The 26,855-nt window shown below is 38.9% G+C and overlaps 1 protein-coding gene across 1 annotated transcript; it reads right to left on the minus strand.

Moving 5' to 3' along the window:
- Positions 1 to 701: 701 nt before the first annotated feature.
- Positions 702 to 26,406, minus strand: LOC119254082 (bcl-2-like protein 13; the record flags this gene model as incomplete). The annotated part of the gene is made up of 3 exons (XM_037521248.2): positions 26,275 to 26,406; positions 17,321 to 17,491; positions 702 to 838 (listed from the first exon to the last, which is right to left on the minus strand). Coding segments are annotated over exons 2-3 (258 nt in total), but the record flags the coding sequence as incomplete, so codon positions are not given.
- Positions 26,407 to 26,855: the final 449 nt, after the last annotated feature.

A 26,855-nucleotide genomic window follows, 5' to 3' on the forward strand; every position in this document is an offset into this window, starting at 1 on the left:
AAAAGTATTTTCTATATTATTTTAAAATTTCTATTCAAGGGCCTCCCCGTGTTGCTCAACCGCTGGGCCACCGGGGGAGGCCCAAAAGCTATGCACTTTAAATGGGCAAACTTTAAGACATGAGAAATACATCTCTATAAAGCTGTAAAAAAAACATTGGACAAGTTGTTCAATGCAGTGCTACTTTATGGGAGGCAAAACAATAACCTAAATGTTCTCCTCAATAAGGGAATGTTTGAGTGAATATTTATGATGGGATTTTATGCAGTTAGCACAATATATTATTTAAAGTTTTGAGGTACAATGTTAAGTGAAAAAAATATGTGGCTATAAAATTACATGTACACTGATAACACACATAATGTGAATCTATATCCCTAAATCATATTCAGGATTATAAACCAATGTTATGGAATTTCAAAAAAAGATACAAGAGAATAAATTACATGTACATTAACATTACAGCTATCTATAGCATATATGCATGCAAAAACAAAAGCAGATTACTTTTTCCCCTTTAATGTTGCTATTAATTATAAAGATACCGAATATAAATCAGTAAAAAGTACCATGACATGATCATTTACTCTATACTTAATGCTATATTAACTGTTGGATGTAGTTGGGAAACTTCACAAATAAATATCCCAGGAAAAAGGATACCTTAACCAACAGTAAATCACACACAAACATAATTTTACTTTAACTAAGAAAATAAGAATAAACAGACCTTCAGAAATTTCTTTGTCCAAGGATTTTAGCTCTTCTTCTATTTCAGTTTTAACTTTTAATAAAACTTCTTGACCCAGAGATTGAGAAGCTACATCTGGTTGAACCCCTGAAACCAACAAATAAGTTTACGATTAAAAGAGGGAGAGAGAAGCTACTAGAGTATGGTGGTATTTAACTACTAAGAAAACAATGCCAAAACATTAAGGCTAGGGAGATAGAAGGTTAAGTTTTTGCAATGTATTTTTTTTTTTTTTTTTTTGGTCTTAGAAGCATGTGGGCCTATCTAATTGAGAGAAAAATATGGTAATAAAAGAATACATCTCCCCTTTGAGTTGTTTTTACAGGGATGGAGGAAAGAGCAGAACCTTTAGAAACACATCAATTCAAAAGAGATTGGGGAAAGACGGTATTAACACGCATGAGAGCATCTCCTTGTATTCTTAAAAACTATTTATGAAAACTGAATACAATAGAGCCAAATAGAAGAATTTTGTGTCATTGCCATTTTGGTGGTGGTGAAAGGTGCCCAACCCTGCCATTGCCACCACACTCTTCCCACCCCACCCCACCCCACCCCCCATTTAAATTATACAGATCCCTAATTGCATCTCACTTCTGGGCACAATTGTTTTCTTCACCTTCTACCAAACCAGCTGTGCCCATACCCCATCTGTCTCCCCTACTCCTTCCTTCCTCTCCCATTCTCTCTGATAACCATTATATTCTTTTTATTGAGTTCAAGATTTATTCCTACTCTTCTTTATATGCATGTTTGGAGTCTTTGCACAGATGAGTGAAACCAATTTATATCTTTCACCTTTTGACTTATTTCATTCAACATAATCACCTAGAGGCCCATCCACTTTGTCCCAAATGCCACATTTCATCTTTCTTCACAGCTGTGTAGTAATCCATTGAGTATATATTCTACAACTTCTCTATCTATTCATCTGTTGAAGGGCACATTTGTAAATGAAATAGCTCTAGTATTTTATGCATGTTTTGTGAGTTTAATTTTTTCATATCTGAGTAATTAATATTTGCAATTAATAATAAGGTCCTCCCTGGTGGTGCAGCGGTTGAGTGCTGGGTTGCGAAGCTGCCCGCAGCCTCTGCAGTGCTGGTTCAATCCCGGCCACCGGGTGAGGGTCCTACATGGTGCGCAGACCTCTCCTGCCGCCCACTGCCCCCCGCAGTGTACTTTGTCAGTCTGTCTGTTCTGCTCCCTGCTCTGGCTCTGGTGAATTCTCTCACCCTCCCACGCTTCTGACTGTACCCAGTGCTTGTATAAGTAGTAAATAAATAAATCTTAAAAATAATAATAATAAGTTAATTATAATCCACAAAGCATACAACTGAAGGTAATTGTTCACTACTTTGGGCATAAAGATTTGTCTTAGTCATATTAGATTTATAAGAGTTATGCTCACCATCAGTGTCATCCTTATTACTGACACTTCAATTTTTCCACTAATTTAAGAAATAAAGGAATAACTGCAAGTAAGATAACTGTGCAGGCACTAATATACAAAAGGAAGATACTGCTGAAGCTTGAAGGAAATTATCCTCATGGTTTCACACATGACAGTTCAAATTCAAATAACAAGTCAGTTTAGTGGTACAGATGCATAATGGTCAATACTCAGTGCCAAATGTACTTTGTGTATGGTTTGTATTTATTAAATCCTCCTAATGATCCTCTTTGAGAGATACTATTATTCCTACTTTGTAGATCAAAAAATTGAGACACAGGGCCTCCCCGGTGGTGCAGCGGTTGAGCGCTGGGTTGCGAAGCTGCCCGCGGCCTCTGCAGCGCCGGTTCGATCCCCGGTTGCTCCCCGGCCAACAGAGGAGGGTCCCGCATGGCACGCAGACCTCTCCTGCCACCTGCTGCTCCCCTCAGCAGTGTACTTCGGTCCTTCTGCCTGCTCTGCTCCCCGCTCTGGCTCTGAATTCTCTCACCCTCCCGCGCTTCTGATTGTACCCAGTGCTTGTATAAATAAATAAATAAATAAATATCTTTAAAAAAAAAATTTGAGACACAGGGAAGGGAACTGACTGAGGACGCCTAGACAGAAGTGGCGGAGCTCAGAAACAATCCCAAGCATTCTAGTTTCAAGGTGTGGGCTCTCCACCACTATACTACATGGCCTCTCCTGCTTGAAAGTGCTGGCTATCTAAAATCAAACACCCAAAAGTCAAGGACTTCTCTAAAACAATAATCTCCTAATCACAGACATTCTTAGAACATTTTTTGGATTATGGTCCCTTAGAGAACTTAAATAAAATAATGGCCCCTCATCCCAGAAGGTTCACCAAGAAGGCAATCACGATTCTCTCAAGGACCTTCATGAGCCGTTGGTTTTAAAACTTTATTAATTTTCAGCTAATTCTCCTTTCCCTTCCTGGCCTTCTACATAAAATCACACTCTTTGAATAATAAAGTACTATGCTTTTGTTATTGGGCAATCTGACAATATGCAATGGTTATTAATCAGCCCTAAAAAGTTACAGGGAAATAAGTCAAGAGTTAGTTTGGGGCCTCCCTGGTGGCACAAGGGGTTAAGCACAGCACTATGAAGCAATCCACAGCCTCTGCAGCATGAGTTGGCTCCCCAGCCGGCCAGGGAGAAACCCACATGGCACAGCAGACCTCTCCTGTCTCGCCCGCTGCTCCCCTCAGCAGTGTATTTCAGTCAATCTGCCTGTTCTGTTCCCCACTCTCTCTGGTGAATCCTTTCATTCCCCCTACCTCTGGCCTATGCAAAAATAAATAAAATCTTTTAAAAAAATTAAAGTTCTCATGAAGGTTAAAAGTTGGCAGATTTGGGGGTGTAACAGCATATATCCTTTAAAAAGCTTACATAGTAAATTTAAGGTCTTACTACACTGTGAAAACACACTTTCTTAAGTGAATACATTTTTCTTGTTTTGGATTATTTCAGCACTATAGAAAAAGACTTCTATTTTTTTTTAAAGATTTATTTATTTATTCAAGAATCGGGGTACAGGCCAGATCCACGTGAGGGTGAGAGGATTCACCAGAGACAGAGCGGGGAACAGAACAGTCAGACTGATGAAATACACTGCCAAGGGGAGCAGCGGGTACAACAGGAAAGGTCTGCTGCGCCATGTGGGACCCTCATCGGTTGGCTGAGATCGAACCGGTGCTGTAGAGGCTGCAGACAGCTTCACAGTGCGGAGCTCAACTGCCTGCGCCACCATGGGAGGCCCAGAAAAAGACTTCTATTTTAACAATAAATTTTGTTTAAATGAGTCAAACCAATGGAAACACTCAGCAAAAATCAGATTCCTGGGACATAAGTCAGAGTTGCAATTACACCAATAATATAGTTTAACTTTTAGCTGAAGGACGTCAGGATAATGGGCCATTCTAGGAATGTTTCATTTCTTCTTGTATTCTTAAAAATCATTTATGAAAACTGAATACAATAAGCTTACATACAAGCTTATCTTAACACTCAGAAGTTGTTGGTTTCTTGTGTGTAGAACTGGGGTGTAGGCCAGAGGTGGCAGGGCAGGGGTATGAAAGGATTTACCAGAGTCAGAGTGGGGAGCAGAACAGGAAGGTTTACTGAAATACAGTGCTAAGGGAAGAGCAGGCAAGACAGGAGAGGTCTGCTGCGCCATGTGGGTTAGCTCCCTGGCCAGAGATTGAACTCAGGTCCTACCAGTGATAGCACTGAGACTTACCCTCAGGGAGGGCTAACTCAGAAGTTGTTAAATCAGATACTTACTAACCAAACTGTAGATAAAGAAAAGTTTTCAATTCAGCCAAAGTATTGAGGTAAATAAATGGTTGCAAGTGACAATGAAGTCCCTACCTAGGTGTAGGGGAAAGGCCCTGCCATCAGCTATCCGCCTCTTTGCAAGAATCCCAACAAAAGGAGAAAGAATACAGTTTAGACCACCAATTTGCAGATCTATTTATTCACTCAATCACTGAAGAAAACATTTACTGCATACCTGCTATTTTTGGCTATTGTGCTAAGCATCTAACTAGCACAAAAATGAATAAAATTTGTCCAATTCCTCAAGCAATTCATATATGGGGAAATCTAGTGGGGCAGGAAGAAAGCAAGCATTTACAAGTCTCCTGTCTTTTAACAGGTGCTGTGCTAAACATGTCTTTCATATGTGTTACTTTATTTAATGTTCATGTCAACATCTTCAGGGATGAAATGACATTTCCATTTAAAGATGAGGATACTGAGGCTTGGGAAGGTTACAATAACTACTGTGGAGAAGCTCACTGAGTAGCACTCAGGTCAGTCTGAAAACAAGCCATGAATTCTGACTGTACCCATCTCATCTTGATTCAATGGCCAGGAAGAAAATATCTCAGAATTATTTTGGACATACTTAAAAAGTAAAGGAAACCTGACAGGTGGGTAGATCAGTGGTATCTTCGGACACTGAAATCCGTGGCCTTACCTTCAGTTCTTCATGAAATCTGCAGCCCAAAAGAAGGCTTATTACGATCCAAAAAAGACACCCTTCAAAGAAAACTATGAATACACTAAAGGCACTGGGCACAAGCTGTTCTCGTGCAGTAAGAGGAATAGGCGAGTCTTGGTCTCTAGCATAGAAAGGAGAACAAAGAAGAATCTGAAGGAGAAAATCAGGCTAGATACTTGACAATTTACTAATCTCTCCTGCCTGAGATACTGGAGTAGAGCTTCATCATGTCATCGGAAAAACTGAATCCAAATATGACATCCCTCACCCTTCCCATTCAGAATATATTTACAGATACACATCCAGTACTTTTCCAGCTGTTCATGTCACTGTTTTCTGCCACTGACACATTTTAAAAACAAAGGGAGCTGTTTTTGTCTTCAATTTTTGCAAGCATATAATTCTGAATTCAAAGGTTAACTTCTTTAAGCCAAGAAACTTGATTATCTATGGGCCTTTAAAATACCTTTGAGGGGCCTCCCTGGTAACACAAGAGGTTAAGACACAATCTATGAAGCTATCCGCAGTCACTGCAGCAAGAGTTCGATTCCCAGCAGGGCAGGGAGCTACCCACAAGGCACAGCAGTCCTCTCCTGTCTCGCCCGCTGCTCCCCTCAGCAGTGTATTTCAGTCAATCTGCCTGTTCTGTTCCCCATTCTGTCTCTGGTGACTCCTCTCACCGCCCCCCCAAACCTCTGGCCTATACCCCAGTACTTGTACATATAAATAAATCTTAAAAAAAAACCTCCTAAAACCATAATTTAAAAATAAAAAATAAAATACCTTTGAAAAGTAAAAGGTTAAATGTTTCTATATATCACAGATTCTCTGACCAGTTTTCAACTTTTAAAGTTGACAAAAAGAATTTTCCCTTAGGCCTCATGAAATACCTTTTTTTTTAAATAATTTTTAAAAAAAATTTTACATCATTGATGAAACACCTTCTGAGCTGAGACTAGCCAAGATAAAATCCACATCCTTAAAATAATTTTTGTGGAAAATATATAATCCTATTTCCCAGTGAAGTTTAACACAAAGGATACCCTCAATGTCATGATAAACCTTTATTTTGTTTAATGACATTTCACTTATCATTTCTGCCTACATAAATGCCTTATATGAAACGACATATCTAAAAACTTTAAACTGCTTCATTAAACAGACACAATCTATTATGCAAAATGTGAAGATAATGTATCCTAGGAAGAAGATTCATCTTTATATATTCTCATAAAGCATAAAAGTCTAACTTTACAGATAGGCTTTTCTTCCTCAATTTGTGAACTGTGGTTAACAACATGAAATTTACCATTTTAAAGTATGGAGTTCAGTGGTATCAAACGCATTCAAAAGGTTGTACAACCATCCCAATATCCACCTCTAGAACTCTCTTCATTGTGTGAAGCTGAAATTCTATAGCTATGGAACAGTAACTCCCCGTTCCCTCCTTCTAGTCCCTGGTAAACACCATTCTAATTTCAGTCTATGATTCTGAATCCTCTAAGTACTTTATGTAAGTGGAATTATACAGTATTTGTCTTTTGGGGACTGGGTTGTTGTTTTTTTTTTAAGATTTGTTTATTTATGCATACAAGAGCTGGGGTACAGGCCAGAGGTGCAGGGGCTAAGAGGATTCACCAGAGATAGAGTGGGAAACAGAACAGGCAGACTGGCTGAAATACACTGCTGAGGGGAGCAGCGGGTGAAACGGGAAAGGTCTGCTGCGCCATGTGGTTGCTCCCTGGCTGGCTGGGGATCGAACTCATGCTGCAGAGGCTGTAGATTGCTTCATAGTGCAGTGCTTAACCCCTTGTGCCACCAGGGAGGCCCAGTGTTAATTATTTTTTTAAGATTTATTTTACTTATTTATGCATACAAGAACTGGGGTGCAGGCCAGAGGTTTGAGGGATGAGAAGATCCACCAGAAACAGAGTGGAGAGCAGAACAAGTGAATCTACTGCAATACACTGCTGAGGGGAGCACCGGGGGTGAGGGGGGATAGGAGAGGTCTGTTGAACCATGTGGGTCAGCTCCCTGGTTGAGGATGGAACTCCTGGTGCAGTGGCTGGCAACAGCTTGATAGCGCTGAGACTTTAACCCCTGTGCCACCAGGGAGGCCCAGTTAACTATTTTTTTAACATTGGTACTTTATTGCCATTACTTTACCTTTTATCCAGAATTATATTAAGAGACAGTGTTCTGAAACCAAACACTGTAACTTCTACTGTATTTCTCTGTGCCCTATGATATACAGTTCTAAGTGAAAAAAGTACCTTTTATAGAAGAATGTTCTACATAAAAGAAAATAGTAGTTTCTAGTTATGGAGGAAAAAAATAATTCTTTTGAATCTTTATCACAGGGTGATCCTCCCTCATTATATGAATATGGGATTTCAATGAATTGCCCAGGCTCAGAGAAATCACACAGAAACAATTTAAAAAGCAGATTTTCTGGTGAGTAAAAGTATTACTGAATTCTAGAACATGATTATAATTTTTGATGTACAGTGAAACACAGGAATACATGAATGTTTTATCTACCATCTGCCTCTTTTTGAAAAATCTACATACCTAAAATAAATGCACTCCCACACTCATTCACACCACCACCATTATCACCACCATGACACAAAGTACATGAAAATAATGGCTTGGTCACCATATGCCTCACCTCGCCAGATTAAAGAAAAGCAGCTGATTAAAGAATTATCTATTCTCATGAGACTAATGTGATGCTGATTACACACGACAAGTTGTCATACTTGATAATAAGCCATGTGGAAAACCTTAACCAGAAAAAGTCTACTGCTGTCAGAACACAAAAGGCTATTTATTTAGCTAATCAATGATATAGACAGACTCAGTGGTTTTCATTTATACAACACTCCACCCAGAGTTTCAAAAGCATAGAGATATGCAGTAGCACCAATGCAGGCTAAATCCTACACTACAAACCCAGAGAGAACTATTTTAAAGATAAACAGACTTTTAACACACTAAATTTCACCCATCTCAGGGTCCAATAAAAAGTTAGCAATGGTTATATTCTGGTCCTGAAATAGACTCAAGGGCTTGCAATGTGAATACTGGATCAACAAGTTTAGAACAATAGTATTGGGCTAAATCTTCTAGAACACACTGCTTTCTAAATCTATGGTTCCTCAAGCTGCAGAACCTAGAAAGTATATTAAAAATACAGACCCCCAGGTTTTGGGATGCACCACTTCTTCAGCAGGTCTGAAATAGGGCTCCATGATCTTTGTTTTAATAAGAACATAGGCAATTAGTCCTGACAATCCAAGTAATTATAATCAAATTCAAACCATGTACTGAACAGCCAACAAATGTGTCAATTATTCATTCACTAGCAAAGAAAAATATCCCAAATGATACCAGTAAGAGAGATTTAAAAACAACAAATTCCAAAATAGTCAATCACAGTGACAGCTTTCAAGTTCTAACGTTACCAACCCCACCTCCCACCCCTACCCTGTATCCTGCAGACTGGGAGACACATTTGAGGGAGGAGAGATTTGAAGAAGATGAATGCATGGAAAATCTATCATGCACTCACTCAAAGTCTGGTTTCATAGTGATGAGAACCAAACATCTGGCATTCCCGGCAGACTGACATAAACATGAACAGTACACACCTCCAGCTAATGGATTCTAAATCACCATTTGGGATGGGGTTATAAGAGTCTGTCTTGGAAAGTTGATTTGAGATGGCACTACTCCCCAAATTGATCTACAGAGTCCATGTAAACCCTTATCAAAATTCCAACTACCTTTTTTCCAGAAAAGGAAAATAAAAAAATCATAACAGAATTATAAGAGACAGAGAACTGTCACAGCAATTTTGAAAAAGAACCAAGCTGGAAGACTCACAGGCTCATACTTCACAATTTCAAAACTTACTAGAAAGCTACAGTAATAGAGATAGTGTGGTGATAATATAAGAACAAACATACAGATCAATGGAATCTAATGGAAAGACCAGAAATAAATCCACATATTTAAGGTTAATTGACTTTTTTAAAAAAGTACCAGTGCCATTCAATGGGGCAAAAAGCCTTTTCAATAAATGGTGCTGGGACAACTGGATATTCCTATCATCAGAATGAACCTGGACCCTTCCCACCACTACAAAAATTAATTCAAATAGATCAATAGTCTAAATTTAAGAGTCAACTTTTTATCTGACATCTTAATGAGGCTGCTCTGGGCAAAGTTGGTCACCCTACCATGTCTATTTGTGATATATGTTAATTAGAAAAGGTTAGTCTATGCTGCAATAACAAATAAAGCCAGAAATTTCAGCAAGTAAACTCAAAGGTGCACTTCCCCCTGATGTACAAATCTAACATGCTGCAGGCAGGAGACTGCTCCACATAGTCAAGACATAGTCATGTCTTATTGTAACTATGGCATAAGGAACATATGTCCCTCCCCTGCATATCCACACACACACACAGGGAGAAAGCATACTGGCTACCACCTCTAAGTACAACAAATCACATCCACTCATATTTCATTGGCTAAGACTGAACAGTCACATGGCCCTGCCTAAATGCAATTTTACCATAGGCCCAGGAAGGATGGAAGAATTAGATATGGGTAAGCCTTAGCAGTCACTACCAATGAAGCAGTAATCACTACAACCAACGATAGACTACCAAAAGTCTACCATTCTGTAGTAGTTCAACTTGAAAGAAAAAAGATACAGATAGGAATAAGCATGGTTTGTTTAAAGTTCAAAGCAAAACAGATAAGACACAATAGGTGGCCTCCCTGGTGGTGCAAGGAGTTAAGCACTGCACTACGAAGCAATCCACAGCCTCTGCGGCACGAGTTCAATCCCTGGCCGGCCGGGGAGAAACCACATGGCGCAGTAGACCTCTCCTGTGTTGCCCGCTGCTCCCCTCAGCAGTGTATTTCAGTCAGTCTGCCTGCTCCCCACTGTGTCTCTGGTGAATCCTCTCATCCCTCCCACATCTCTGGCCTGTACCCCAGCTCTTGTAGGCATAAATAAATCTTTAAAAAAAAAAAAAGGACACAACAGGCAATGGGACCAGATCATGAAAATGTATTAAAGTTTAGTAGTGCAGCCTTAGGGAAAAGGGATCAACTGGGGGTTCTCAAAGCAAGAAGCAATGCTAGGGACTTCCCTGGTGGCGCAAGGGATTAAGACGCAACCTATGAAGCTTCCCACAGCCACTGCAGCGTGAGTTCGATCCCTGGCCCGGGAGCTACCGACATGGCACGGCAGATCTCTCCTGTCTTGCTTGCTGCTCCCCTCAGCAGTGTATTTCAGTCAATCTGCCTGTTCTGTTCTCCACTCTGCCTCTGGTGAATCCTCTCAACCCCCACACCTCTGGCCCGTACCCCAGTTCTTGTATGCATAAATAAGTAAATCTTAAAAAAAATAAAATAAAAAAAGAAGCAATGCTAGGAAGCACAATCTTTGTGTAGTAGCATGCAAAATGTATGATGGAAAAGACATAAAGTGAAGAAGAATTAGGACACATTTGCAATAATGAGAAAGGGTCTATAAAAATATGAGAGAATAGTCACAATATTGGGGCAACTGGTAATAGCTGACAATGAAAGAAGGCAGGGGCTTCCTGGTGGTGCAAGGGGTTAAGACACAACCTATGAAGCTAACCACAGCCACTGCAGCACGAGTTTGATCCCCGGCCAGGGAACAACCCACATAGCACAGACCTCTCCTGACTTGCCCACTGCTCCCCTCAACAGTGTATTTCAGTCAATCTGCCTGTTCTGGTCCCCACTCTGACTCTGGTGAATCCTCTCACCCCCACTGCCGGACCTCTGGCCTGTACCCCAGTTCTTGCATGCAGAAAAGTAAAATCTTAAAAAACAAAAACAAAGAAAGAAGGCAGAAAGCAGAGATAAGAGCTAAACATATAACTTATGTTTCAAGGCTGGGTAGCAGGTAGTATTGTTAACAAATTACTATGAAAATAGGGATTGGCTTACAGAAGAAGATAAAAATAAAACTGACTTCTAGACTTGTGTATTTAATATTGTACCTACTAGCCTACTTATGTATTTAATATTGCACCTACCAGCCAATTAATATGCAGCTATCTTAAAAATTCAGTGCCTCTATCACACCAGAGTCACACTTCAAGAAATCAATTGCCATGTGTGACTTGTGATTGCAATACTGGACAGATAATAACATTATCATCATTATGAAAAGTTCCACTAAACAGTGTTTTTCTAAACCTACCAGGCTCTAACTAGTAAGGAAAAGGTTTTGGAAAAGTAAATGAAACTAGAAATAAAAGTTTTAAGGAATTTGTAGAGTAGTTGAAGGATTATTATGTACCTACTCCAAAGAAGGCTGATGAACTTTTACCAGTAAATACTAGTTAACTGTACTAAATGTCCTAGAGTAGGAGACTGTAGATATTTATTTATTGACATGGACAGGCGATCAAATACATTATTAATTTTTAAAACATTACAAAATGGCATATATAGGATCCTATTTTTGTAAACCATAAATTCAAATTTATATGGACTGATAAAAAATGTTTTGAAATAATATTAACACTTCATAATTTTAGTGACAGGATTTTTTCTTATTTTTTAATTTTTTTCACTTTCCTAAACATTTTCAAATATATGTTACCAATATAAAATATTTTCATAAAAAATATGATTACAGATTAGAGGGACAAAGAGACAGATTTTGTAGTAATACCAAAAAGAAATAGCATTTAGTTTTGTGTATAATGGAATATGTTTCTCAATAATGATGAGAAAGGGGCCTCCCTGGTGGTGCAGGGGTTAAAATCTCAGCCCTCAGAAGCTTTTGCCAGCCACTGCAGCATGAGTTTAATCCTGGCCAGGGAGCTGACCCACATGGCGCAACAGACCTCTCCTGTCTCGCCCGCTGCTCCCCTCAGCAGTGTATTTCAGTTGATCTGCCTGTTCTGCTCCCCACTCTGTCTCTGGTGAATCCTCTCAACCTTCAATCCTCTGGCCTACACCCCAGAGGTGTAATGCATAAATTAAAAAAATAAATCTTTAAAAAAAAATGATGAGGCGAAAAGTAATAAATGTTTCTTACGCTGATATTCCATATCAGGGGTCAGGAAACTCTGATCCTTGGGTAAAATTTGTCCCACTACATGTTTTTATACAGTCCCTGACCTAAGAATGGTTTCTATATTTTTGAAATGTAAATTTCAAAAAAAAAAAAAGTTTTTTGTGACATTAAATATAGGAAATTCAGTGCCAACAGCCACTCTCATTCATTCACAGATGATCTTAGGCTGATGTGAGCTGCAATGGCAGCATCAGTGGCAGACTGTGTGTGGCACTCTCAGGGCTTCACACTGCTGCTCAGCACACTACAAACTGTAGAGATGTAACCACAGCTACACAACACTTCAACTACCACACATACTGCCATACCACAACTTTTATTTCCCTATGTATACACATTATGTCAAAACAAGAAAAGTGGACTTTGAATATCCTTTTTTTTAATATCCTGCTTTTTAAGGTACAATGGAGTACAGATTATTTTATTATCAAATTAGATGGCAAAGTATGTGTTTATCACGCAGTGACATTATAGTTGTGTTCTCAGAACACAATATACATTAACATTACCACACTATAAAGCACTCATCACAATATTCAAAAAATCACAGGAAAGCAATAGTCAGAAAAATTGGAAAATTTAAAATGAAACATCTCATCGTAGAATTTCTTCATAAAAATAAAAAATGAAAATGAGGCTGCAACCAAGTAAGTTTCTAAATGGCTCTATCATTCACCTGGAAAGCCATTTATTGATGCTGAGTTACTTAAATCATATTCAATTGCAGTAACTGAAGAAATGTGTCCAGAAAAAAATAAATGTTTAAGATTATTAGTCTTTTGGAGAGAACAGGTGCTCAGTGAGTTGAGGACAATGGGAAGAATATCAATAGTCAAATGAAATACAAAGCAAACAATTTTGAGTGGTTTTCCTTGGCTCTTGATTCAATGACAGATGTCTGAAACTGCTCAGCTGTTGTTTATTCAAGGAGTCAATGCCGAGTTTGAAGTGACTGAAGAATTGGCACAGTCTGCACAAAATAATTACAGGTGAGAATATTTTCAAAGACATTGAGAAAGCACTAATTTACTATAACCTGAAGTAGAATCTAAGATGTGTTAGTGATGGTGGCAAAAATATGTGTACACTAGAAAAAAACTTTATTAGTTGGACAAATTTAAAGACTGTAAAAGGATAAGTAACTTAAATTGGTGGCTTATTCATAATAGTATTCATCAGTAGGTACTGTGAAGATACTTGGATCTACTGTGTGTTAATGAACCTGGAGTTTCAACAGTAAACATTTACTATCATAAACTTAATCACTGTCAGTTCCAAGAACTTTTGTCAGAAAAAGAAGTTGAATATCCTGATACACTTATCACACAGGAATTTAATGGCTAAAAAGTGGTAAGGTTTTATTGCAACTTTTGAACTCAAGAATGAAACTGAAATTTTTCTGAAAAAGAACATTCAACCAATATTATCAAATAATGACTAGCTTCGGGAACTGGCTTTTGCTGCAGACTTGTAGATGTTCCTTAATGAATTAAACCTAAAACTACAAGGCCTACTGTTTGCCAACCCTTTTCTGGACAGTATTCCTAAGAGTCAATGACACCACCCTTGGGCTACATTCTGTTGGCTCCTCAGGCAAAGAAGGCAGGATACACTGACTCCTGCTACTACTATACAGCAGATCAAGTACTAATATCTGGTATTGGAGTTTATGGCCCCAGATAATAACCAGGAATCTATCCTTAACTCTAGCTACAACAGTCAATGAAATGGCATAAATCTTGAAGAAAGCATGTCTGAGTGCTTTTGCTTGCATTATAATGGGTAACAGAGTGGTCTTGGGCCACATATTGGCCTATTAGGGAAGGATATGTATGACAGTCAAACCTCCTATTGAGTTGGAGGAATACTATTGGTTATGTAGAATAACCTATACATGCTAAAGAAAGGAAACTAAGTCGCTGTCTGAAAAAATACCTACTTGTCCTCCATCTGGGATTTACTCACTTGACTGAATCTGGGGCCCTGAGGTGGATGGCTGAGATTCACACGCAGAATGGCCTCATCCTGCTAATTGTGATTCTGCTGGTAATAACCTTATTGAGTGCCACATGAGATAAACTATATGAACCGTACTGCATCTAGTCTTGAGGGCTGGATTGTTGAGAACACTAGCTTGCTATGAACCCCAAGCATCCCTGTATGTCCTTGGTGAGTATGACAAACCAGAGGCCTAACTGTCTTCTAACATTTAGTCATTTCTATAGTTAGTCATGAAGGCAATTAAAGTAAGGGGTGTCCCAGGGTGCCCTTCAACTTGCCCTATAACAAGTGGACTCCCTGTAAGTCTAATATGGTAGATGCTGAGGATAAATACCTGGAATCCAGGATATCAGATGTTATAGCTAATTTTAAGACAATATATGAAAACTTAAAAATACATAATAGATGGTATGACAATCTATAGGTCACATTTATTTTAAATTACAAGTTTCTCATAAAAATATTATTGCTCTTGGGCCTCCCCGGTGGCGCAGAGGTTGAGCGCTGGGTTGCGAATCTGCCCACGGCCTCTGCAGCGCCGGTTCGATCCCCAGCTGCTCCCTGGCCCCCAGAGGAGGGTCCCACATGGCGCGCAGACCTCTCCTGCTGCCCGCTGCTCCCCTCAGCAGTGTATTTCATCAGTCTGCCTGTTCTGCTCCCCGCTCTGGCTCTGGTGAATTCTCTTACCCTCCCGCGCTTCTGACTATACCCAGTGCTTGTATAAATAAAAAAATAAATAAATAAATCTTTAAAAAAAAAAATTGCTCTTTTTGATTCCATTGTATGATTCTAGATGATTTAGTAAAAAACTAAAAAAAGGCAATGTATGGTAGAAACACTTTTTTTAAAAAATTTATTTTATTTATTTATGCATGTAAGAGCTGGGGTACAGGCCAGAGGTGCTGGGGGATGGCAGTGAGAGCAATCACCAGAGACAGAGCAGAACAGGAGGATCTACTGAAATACACTGCTGAGGGGAGGAGTGGGCGAGACAGGAGGGGTCTGCTGCGCCATGTAGCTCAGCTCCCTGGTCGGGTATCAAACTCATGCTGCAGTGACTGGCGATACCTTGATAGCGCTGAGACTTTAACCTTTGTGCCACCAGGAAGGCCCAGTAGAAACACCCTTAACCAACCTCCCCTGAAATGATGTGTTGAATGAAGTGGCCTCTGGCAGCCTGCATCTGGAACATGCCAAGTGCACTCACAGGAAGCTGCACACATGCAGCTAACGGACTTCTTTACAGTGTACTTGCACCAGTTTTTGTGCTTATCAAGACACAGTTATTTTTCTCCCAATCTCCCAGTCGTTTTATGAAAGGTGTCTTTGTCATTGAAATTACATAATTTAAAATTATAGGCATCATTGAAATATTATTATGCAAGGAGACTTGATACTTCTTTATTTTTTTAGATGTGATACTTCTATGAGAGCTGGATTAAATGCTTTGAGAAGCTGCTTTAAAGCTACCTTACTAAAAAAAAAAAAAAAAAAGATTTTATCAAAATGGGTGAGAGAACAGCTGTAGGAGATTGGGGGAAATCATAAAAATCTGCAACTACTCTTTAATCACTATTTTACAAGCATTTTGATGTTCCTACTCAATCTTAAGTAAACATATATTGAAAACGATAGGTAATAGATGTGATTTATGCTAGAAAGATGACATGGAATTCCAGTCACCAGATCCATCTTTAAAAGAAAAAAAGCCGTGACCCTGTATCAAAATTGCTAAATGTGTATTAATAACATTTTAAATTAAAATTTCTTACAATAACCTTTGATTATGATTCTGTCTTAACTTTTCAATTAAAGCCCTGCCACTGGTGTTAGTGGCTTAGGTGAAAGCCTTTTATGGTAAACTAAAAATTATATAGCAGTACTACTAATAAAAGAAATTAAAAGACATTTACAAAGGTAAGTAATACAATAATGGAGGAAAGCACAGACAGTACAGAAATATGTAAAAAAGGTTCAAAAAAAAATGAGTAAAAAAATCCACAAATAATTGATTACAACTATGCAAAATTGTGTATAAATGATAAATATTAAAAGACAATAGTAAGAGTTGCTACGTGAGTTTGGTAAGATTAAGTGAGATAATTAAATATTTGGTAACACAAATGACTTAAGTTTTTAAAGTCATTTTGATGTAATCTGTTTAAATGGCAACCTACATTGGGGTACTTAAAATGATGTATATCTTAAAATTAAACACACCCACTAATATGCCAGTATTTGTATAAGTATTTAAATGAGCATTGTTAGGATACCTTCTGTCATTGCCTCCTAACATAACTGCTAATGATTCCATCATTTCCAAATTCACAACACTATCTCTTCTGGAACTAGAATAGCAGCAGATAAGAACTACCTCTATGGCTGAGGTGGAAATCTATGATGAGAATATTTAAGATGATGAAGTCACAACTTAATGAAGACTCCAGTAACTACTTTAAGCTTGTTTTGACAAACTACTTAAAGAAGAGTATATACAATTTCACAAAACAAAGAATTGTGCTAAAAACTATCAGTTATGCTAATCCATTGTTTAAATCTAATATCCTTGAACAAAGGCAATTCAAAGAATCTAATTGTATTATACATTTTAAAATAATTATGCAATTCTAGTGTATCTCTTGGTAAGTATGAAATCTCTTTAAAACAAGTAGATTTCTGTTTATATGTATTTAGTACATTTTTACCTGTATGGCATTTACTTTTTCATGACATTCATTTACCAATGGCATTTATTTAAATTATCAAGCTCTTAAAAAGCATGAAAAGTAGTTGCTTCTGGGAATAGGTCAAGGGGCAGGAAGGGATTAGGTAAGAGGTTATTCTTTAAAAGTATATTACAAATATTTAATCTAGTGACCATAGATATTCAATAGTTAGATACAAGTATTTTTATGTATGAAGTAATTGTTACTGCTTAATAAAACCAGTATAAGCCAAATATAATACCTTGGGGTGAGGAAGGGTGTTGCTCTTGCAGCTTCTCCTGAGAGAGGAGTCCCAAGTAGCTGAGAACAACATACTTTGTTTCATAGTGAAATCCTAGAGGCACAGTAGTAGAGGACGCCATTGAGTTGGCTGGCAGGGCTCCAAAAAAGTCTATTTACAGATGTGTAAAACCTAAAAACATAAAAGTATTTTTTCAGTTTAAAGTTTACTACATGCCAGTACATATTCCCATTGACTCCGATTATTCAAATAATGCCAAAATAAATATTTGAAATCTAAAAATGTGACTTCAATTTACTTATAAGGAATTTATTTAGATTTCAGATCAAAAGTAAATTTTCCTTTATATCACTCCCTAGTTTCTCTATTTTCACCTACATGGCAAAAACACTAGCTATGCCCCCACTCCCAAACCAGTATATGTTCTCATTTTTTTTTTCCTAATAAAATCTAATTAACTCAGTCCATGACCAGAGCTGCAGACCACATTCCTAGTCTCCTTCGCAGCTCAACATACCATATGATTAGTCTGAGAGGAATATGAAGGGAAGTTATAAGTGCAATTTGTGGGTCTCTTATAAATTTCCTCTTTCCTCTTTTCTGTGGTTAAGAATATGAGTATGGAAGGCTTTGACCTGCAAACAAGTACACCACTACTGGGGGCAGCAAAGAAACCTGGGTCCTTAAATAATTACGTGGAACAGAGTTGTCCTGCCAGCCTGGATCACTCACCTCTGCTCTGTTATTTTAGCCACTTTAGTATGAATCTCACTAGGTATCCTAATATGCACCCTAGTCAATACAACTCCCACTTTTTGGACTGGAATTTAGTAGTTATTTTACCTACCATGTATCTTACCAGTTGCTTCAAATGGTAAATAAGATAAAACATCTTACTATGAAATTAGCAAATAACTCTTTTCTATTGAAAACAACAATATGGAGTTCTTTAAGACCTCAAGAAATAGCCAGTAAAAGGTAGTTCAGATAATTGAGAGGAAAAAAAGATCTATAATAAGCAAACTAAGAATAATGTCCTAGAAAGATTAACAATGGGGAAAAAAAACACTTGCAGAATTTGAAATACACAAAATAAGAGTGGCGCTATAAAGATTAAAAGAAAAAGATGAAAACCTGCTTTGAATGGTTCTATGCTTTTTTAAAAGTGTATTTATGGTTGCTATTAATAGCAGTATTTACTTAGGTTGTCGAAACAAATCAACTGTGAAAAGTCTCTGCTGTTTCTATCTTCAGGGGCAATGTTACCAAATTGTATTACAATATCCAATAAATCAAACAATAGGTTTTGGACTACCTTGTTCAACTTTAATAGAAGTTCCCATACATAAACTTCAAAAAAGTATTTCAAAACTATCCTCCAATTAAAAGAAAAAAGTGTTACAGCTTATCTCACAGGAATGAAAGTTACACCATTGTAGTCTTACCAGGTGTTTTACTCTTGAAAAACTCAAAATATTTGATATACTTTTACATTATTGCCACTTAATAGTTAGACAACAGTATTTTAAATTTACAAATAAGGAAAGGGAAACCCACAGAGGTAAAATAAGAATTCCGAGGTCTATTATTTCTAATATCAGATCATATTTCTAATATTATTTCTCAGGTCAGATATTACCTAGAAGCAGTGGTATAACAAAATCTGCCTTTTTATTTTGCTTGCCTGCCATCCAAACCCAATTTCCTTTCTACAGAGAATCCCACACTGTGTCAATATTGGTAAAATAAACAAAGAAAAAGAGAAATCCACCAGCCCCCAAGGGAAAAGCTTAGAGAGGTTAGACATTTTCTCTCCTGTTATCCAATTCCCTGGTACCTAAGAAATAGATGTAGGACCTTGGCTTGGCCAAGTCAGAGGCTCCCACCTAGGAACTAGAACCGGAAAGACATTTAAAGATAATTCATGGAGAAGATGGTGGTATCAGTTCAGCAGAGGCAGCGATGTGGCTCCTGCAGCACTATCCTAGATGGTCCCATTCTTATGGTCGGACGCTGGATGAGGCTGCGGTCAGGTCTCCCTTGGACCCTGCCTGTTTCCTAACCTAATTTTCCAGCTATTCTGTGGGCTATCCAATGCCTTTCCCATAAGTTCCTTTTCAGCTTAAGCTAGAATTACTTTGTGTTGTTTGCAATGTGACCTAACTGGAACAAGGGCCAAGACTGGAATCTAATTTTCTTTAAATTTCTAAGGAAGTTCTTCAACAATTGTAACACACTATTTTCATGTGAATTTTATTACACTGGACTTAGTTTAGAAAAAATCTAATTCTGCAAAGTTCATGTGTAGACCTAGTTATTACACTGAAATAGAAGACAATGTCTTCTGATAACTTCATGTGTTCATTCAACACACATTTCTTAGGAGAAAAAGTATACTCCAGAGGCACTAGGCACAAAGACAGCAGAGGAAAAAAAAAATATATAAACAAATAAGAACAACCAAGTTCTCCAATACAAGTCAGAATCCATAGAGTGGGGGAAGGCAACGCAAAAGAGGAAGCAGGCAAGTCTCGCCAGGGAAGGGAAAAGGGAAGTAGAAATCAGCAAAGACTTCATAAAGTAAAAATCTGAGCCAGTTTTGGAACAAGAGCAGGTAGGTATTCACTGAACCAGCCAAGGGTAGGGACAATTTGGGATGCAAATAAGTCTAGGAAAAGGCACAGATGTGTTTTGAAACGGCATGAAAAAACACAAAAGCTAAGGAATCTGATATGGCCTAATCATAAGATATACAGGGGAGGGGGCTCAGCCGGAGTAAGCAGCAGTATACATTTGATGTGCCTTGTGCACTACAGGCTGCTAGGAAGCTTGAATTTTTTTCTATAAGCCAGGAATTATATCAGCCACATCCATGAGTGAACCTCCTAAAACTGTATGCAAATGACGTGTGTACAAACATTTTTTCTGGAGAGAAAAATCATTTCATTTCTCTCATTAGATTCTTAAGTTAGATCATGATGCAAAGCAGCTAAAAACTACTTTAGAACACCACTAGGAGACGTAAAGGATCTCAAACAAGAGAAGCTCATTAACAGACGGCATTCTGAAAAACGATCCTGGAGGTGGTGTGGATGGTAGAGATTGGACACCGGACACAGGGTTAGAGGAATACTGGAAACACCTAAACCATAAAAATATGAAGGCATAAATTAGGGCGGGAACACCAAAAAGGAGAAGGGGACAGATAAGAAAAATCTTAAGAGTTCAAAGATGTGTAAGCTGACCCAACCAGAGTAATCAGGGCATTGTATGGAAAAGGGTTGTTATTAATATTTCTCAAATTAGGCTACTATAGGAAGAGATGCTTTGGGGAAGAGGGATAACAAGTTCCCTTGGAGACATCCTGACTTCAAATGACCTTTTGGGAAGCCCACCTGGGTATACAGAAGGAGTTAGACATATAGGTCTTAAACTCAGAAAGAGGTCTAGAGATACTGAACTGTATACCGCAAAATGCGAGTCAATAAAATTATCTAAAGAATCCAAGACCAGTGGTGATCTCTAGTGGGCATGCAGTGTCAAAATTTTGGATTAATTTAGCTTGAAAACCATATTCAATATATTGTTTCATACATGCAAAAGGAGTGGTTACCACTATTTTCAGAATACAAAGTACAGAAAATAAAGCAGGGTAAATCTTAAATATTCTGTTATCAGTGACCCAGTGTGGGGATGGAACGGAAAAATAATGTTTCCTCAACCCACCCCAAGCGTCACCACCAGGATAGGAGCCAGAGAAATTTTCAATCTCTCTCTAAAAGAGAAATATTTAAAATATGCCCAGAAGTACTTGTTAATAAAAAGAAACACCAGGGGAAAAAAACATTTTTAGGGGTGGTCAAGAGATGAGAAGCCAGCAGAGAAAACCTCTTGGTCTGGATTGGAACAATCAGAAAGGAATGCAGGACACCAGGTAAGGGCGTGTTCACAGAAGTCAGGGGAGGCAAGTCTATATGGAGAGTGAATAAAAGAGTCAATTTAACAGCACATCTAGAAGAATGCAAACGAGGAGTCAGCTGGATCTGGGCATTGAAGTTCTGTCTTATGTCTGACAGGACAGTTCTATTTGACTGGCAGGGCCATGGCGGATGGCAGGAAGTTGAGGAATGAAAGGGTGGAGTAAAAGAAAATACGGCTTGTAGAGAAGAAAAGATGGAGGCTAGAATGAGAGACAAAAAAGGTTTGTGAGCGCACCCGTTTTATATTTAAACACAATGAAAGAGTCCTTGAGCATGTTTACATTCAGTGAAGGAAGAGCCAATAAAGAGAAATAAATATAGAGGGCAAGGAATAAATGAAGTAAAGTTCCAAAAGAAAGGGGGAGAATACAGCAAACCAGTGACGAAACCTAATCTTTAAAGTCTCAGAATCTGTCTGGTGTTTTGATAATTCTTTAAATAAAAATTTGATGTTCTCAAATTTTGTGACATTCAAATTTCTTGTATTCATCAAAAATTCATATACCAAAAGGCACTGGGCATTCAAATTTTTTTTGAGTGTCTTCAAATTTTCTTACAAATCTCAATTGTCTAACTATAAATGCAAGGATTTAATAATCTTCCAACTTGCACACTCACCATTCTATTTGCAGTTAGCCCTCAGCTGTTAATATCCCTATATTTGGTGACTATCCTGGTTGAATACTACATTCAATCATTTTCAATGATTCACGTGATCGGAGATAATACAAACTTTATAGTTTTTAGGCTTTAAATGTGCATTGAGCATTCTAGTTATAAACATACCAGATCTACACATACCGCACTTACAATATAAAATAACCAACTTTTAATTTAGCTTGTGCTACTGGCTACACAGCAACAAAGCAGCTCATGCAAGCCTGTGTTTAGGTGGTTAGCTAGACAGACTCCAGGAACACTATTATAGATAGAGTTCATTCGCATAAATCCCAGAATTAAGCATTGGGAATATGGTAAAGAGAAGGTGCAGAGCACTACCATGTATTCTAAGGTATTCTGGGATGAGAGGGCACTCACTGCCTTTGCAACATTCTGCAGTGTCTTAAACAGCAGCCCGAGCTTGCATTTCTAACACATACCATAAATAAATTGTATCTGTGTGAGAGTTCCATCTATGAAGCACTTTTCCATACATTGTCACAGCAATCCTCTATGCTAGAAGGAAAAGTTGTAGTAATCTCAATTTTATTGATGGAGAAACAAGAATAGACAATTTATTTGCTCAAAATCATACAGCTAAGTAATAACTCAACCATTTGGGTGAGTACACCCTCTTCTGTTCTGAACTCTTAGCCCTTAACTGCATTCACTGAACACATATTTACTGCATACCAGGTAACGTGCCGGGGGGGAGGGAAGGAAAGCAGAGGTAAAAAACAGTAACACCAATAACAGCAGGGAGACATGTAGGGGGGAAGGAATGGGTTTTCAAGTATCAGAAAATCAAGAGTATTATAAGAAGCAAATTTGAGAAGGGAGGGGAGGAAAAGGTCAGAAGGACAAAAAGTAAGTATGATCGACGTTCAGGAGGGGAAGGGAAGAGAGCGGGATCAAAACAGCACAAGGGATTGTGATGACAGTTCACAGGTAACTTGGTGGAGGGAATTTTATGGGGATTACACCTGAGAGGAGATATCAAATACTATGCGAAAATGAAAAACTATGTAAAAAACTATATATATTTAAATAAATATAGAAAAACAAACCAAAAAACCCCAAAAAGTAAATATGATTGGAGGCCACCACCTAGGGCTTTTCTGGAATCAGGGGACAATGCTGAGGTCCCCTCCAATTCTGCCTCACCAACACAGTGCATTTTTAAAATGTGCAAGTTTCCATTTTAAATGTTTGCTTAAAAAAAAAAAAACAACAGATTTGTATGATGAGTACCAGTACAAATGCTGGTACTCTAGCACTGATTATACAGCAGAAATTAAGTACATTTTATGAACTATAACCTGAAGGTATGCAGCAATTATTAAATTCCTGTGAATGGAAAGGAAATCTGCAGCAACAGGAATTTTTTGTACCTGTTTCACAAACTTGTCTGACTAGTCATCTTGAATACTTGTTAAAAATAGAAATTTCTACCACCCACCTCAGACATATTAACTTAGAATATCATACCTATGTTATACTCCTTAACTCCATAAAACCAAGAAACAAACCATTATAATTTGATATTTTAGTTAAAATATTTCAGGAAACTCTTGTTTTTAGGCCACGTCCTTCCATAAATAAAAATTGTAATATAATAAAATTGACTGAATACTCCAGCAAGAGACTTGAACAGATTTAGAATTCGTTTTTAAACTGTTAAAATCTGCAAATAATTCAATCACAACCAAAACTCTAGAATTTTAAATATCAACAAAGATTTCTGGTTACCAGCTCTCTAGTCTCAACACTCAACCCATGGGTTGAGCAGGGAATTTTTTTGAAGTTCCACAATTTAACATGAAGTTGAATAACTATATTATAACCCATGCTTTATTAGATCGTAGAGAATTCTAGGACTTTCTCTAAAAGTAAAATTAAATATCCTAATAAAAATTGGAAAGTTGCAAAAATTCATCCCATCCAGGTGAGAAATGCAACTGAGCAAGGTGTCATTTTTAACTCAGCAGACAGGAAGAATTCTAGAATACACTATCCCTTTTCTATTGAAACATGCTTAACCTAAACACTCTAGTTTTATCTTGCATTGAGCTGCCCAAAAATGTTTTCACTTAGCAGCTGACATTAGCAGATAATGTACTTACAGAGGACTGCCTCATTCTCTCCCCACACAGTCTGACTTTCAAATATGTTAATTAGGTTCCCATATACATGTAGATAGCTTGTAAAAGGGGAAACATAAAATTCAGTTACTCTCCTCTACTTCCTAGGTATATGCCAGAAATGAGAACACAGCTACGGAAAAACTTGCATGTGAAAAGCTACAGCAGCATTATATCTAACAGTCAAATAGTGGAAATAACTGCCCATCAACTGATGAAGAAGGAAAATGTGGTGTAGCCATACAATGGAATGTTATGTGACTATAAAAAAGGAGTGAAGTACTGGTCCACGCTACGACATGAAACCTAAAAATATTATGCTAAGAGAAACCAATCACAAAAGACTTCATAGTGTATAATTTCATTTATATTAAATGTCCAGAAGTGTAACTAGAAACAACAGTAAATCAGTGGTTGCCGATAAAGGAGAGGTAGGGAAAAGAAGGAATCAAGAATGACTGTTAATGGGTACAGGGTTTCATTTTGGGACGATGAAAATTGTGGTAATGGTTGTACACACCATGAACATCCTAAAAACTATTAAACTATTAAACTGGTGAGTTGTATGATGTTAATTATATTTCACTAAAAAAGTTATTCTGAAAATATCCCTTCCAGTATTAAGAACTTTTGGTGACCATTTATTTGGAATAAGATACAAATCAAAATGTTTGAAAAACAACCATAAAAAGCAAGATGGCACAGTTGTTTAAAATGTGTATGTCTAAAATTGTTCATAAGAGAAATATATTTTTAAAACAGTTGCAAATCACTTGTCCTAACAATTTAGTATAGAAGCTATTTAGTAAATATTGAGCAATGTGCTAATGAGCATATCTTTTCTTTACAAAATGGATTGGAATCAACCTTACAACTGAATTCAACTATTGGGGTATAGTCCACCTTAAGAACATTTGTCAATAAATTTATTCTCAGTGAATAAAACACCGAGAATAGCAACTGACCAATAAGCATAAAAGGATTTTCAAGACCCTTACCAGTCTGTTGTCAATGAAGACTACATAATGGTTTAAATATTTTCAATTTGCGGGTGCACAAGTGTAATGCACATTTATCCAATGTGTAGAAACAGTTCGCTACCTACACAAACATTTGCTTAATTTTCTGGGAGAGTGGAAAAAAAAAAAAAAAAACAACTAGAAGGGTGTGGCAACTCATCCAAGGTCACACAAGTCAGGGCAGAGATCAACATTCTGGTTTTTGCCAAATCTCCAGGGGAAATCTTACTGACAGTTTCGCAAAAAAGACTGCTTTGCAAAGCAAAAAACCAAAACAAAACCAAAAAAACGAGGTGGGGGAGGGGAGAGGGGCTGTCAGCTTAGTTTTAAACTTTATAAATAGAGACCGTGAGATAGCTATTTTGGATAAACAAACACTATTGCCAGAAGTGGTTAAGAGAGAAAGTGTCAGAAGCCTGCGCACAACTGACCAGATCGCCTCATTTTCAACCTAGGTTACAGCTTTATCTCAAAAAGTCTAGTTTTCCTTCACAGTCTGTTCTGAAGGAAAGCAACGTGGGATCTCCTTGGCATAATGAGAGGATAAACATCAAAGGAAGGAAGAACTAACTGTAAATTGTATTGCCCCCAAAGATAAGAGATTTTTTTTTTTGGGGGGGGGGGAATGGGTGTCAAAACAGCAGTGTCTAAAGGGTAAGCATTCTAACAATCTGTAAGAAGGAAAGACCAGGAGGGCTGACAGCACTCATCTGGGCTCGTTCTACACGAATCGCAGGAAAACCTTCTCTTGGGTCAAGAACTCCACGTTCTCAGCTTGGTCCTAAAAAAACGGGGCTGGGCTTCCCATGTCAAAGTCTCTGTGGGTTCGGGCGCTGCAGAGCGAGGCCGAGCCCCCCATCTCTGAGCGCCCCTCGGAAAGCCCCGCTCAACAAGCGTTCACGCTGGGTCCCCCGCTGGACACGTCAGGTTCTCCTGAAAGGGACCCTTTAGCTTCGAGAACCTTCGGCCGAAGCATCGCCCACTCGCCCTCTCTCAGTCACTGTCACACGCTCTGACACTCACTCACGCGTCGTCGGAACCACTGGGGGCCGGCGGCTCGGCACCGTCTCTGGGCACCTTCCTAGCCTGTGAAAGGCGCCTGAGGAGCCCGGTGAGGACCCAGCGCCTCCTGCCCGGACACCCGCTCCCCTCACCTGGCCCTGGCCCCAGCCCCAGAAGAGATGACAGAGGCGGCGGCGGCGGCAGGTGTTTCCGACAGGGTCCCCCAGCGGCGGTGGCTGCTCCGACCCGCGGCCCTAATCTACCGCCGCCGCCATGTTGGAGGGTGAGGTCACCCCCGGCGTGCTTCCGTCAGCGCCGGCGTCGGGGCGGGCCGGGAGCGCGCCGGAAGGGGGCGACTCTGTGCTTCCGGGCGGAAGCACGGACCGCGGAGCCGAGAGGGCCCAGCGCGGATGTGACCCGGAAGGCGGCCGCGCTGAGCCCGCTCGTCCCGGGGGCCGCGCGGGGCTGTGGTGCCCGGGTCGGCGGAGGCCGCTGAAGGCCGGAGGGGGCGGTTGTGTGGGGCGAGAGGCCGGCCAGCCCCCGGGCCAGGAAATGGCTGCGTTCACAGAACGTGAGCCGCGGGTGTACTGAGTGTGGAGCTTCAGGTGTGTGCCAGCAGGCGACAAGTGTCAAGAGACCCACGGAGTCACCTGCTGGAAAAATAGGAAATTTTTCTCCGGGATAGGGTTGCACTGGACGTGGAGGGTCACCTAGGCGGAGGCCCTGCCTGAGC

The sequence above is a fragment of the Talpa occidentalis genome, unplaced genomic scaffold (genome assembly GCF_014898055.3).
Source record: "Talpa occidentalis isolate TD23 unplaced genomic scaffold, MPIMG_talOcc4v2.1 talOcc4.287, whole genome shotgun sequence".
In the NCBI taxonomy this organism is placed as follows: domain Eukaryota; kingdom Metazoa; phylum Chordata; class Mammalia; order Eulipotyphla; family Talpidae; genus Talpa; species Talpa occidentalis.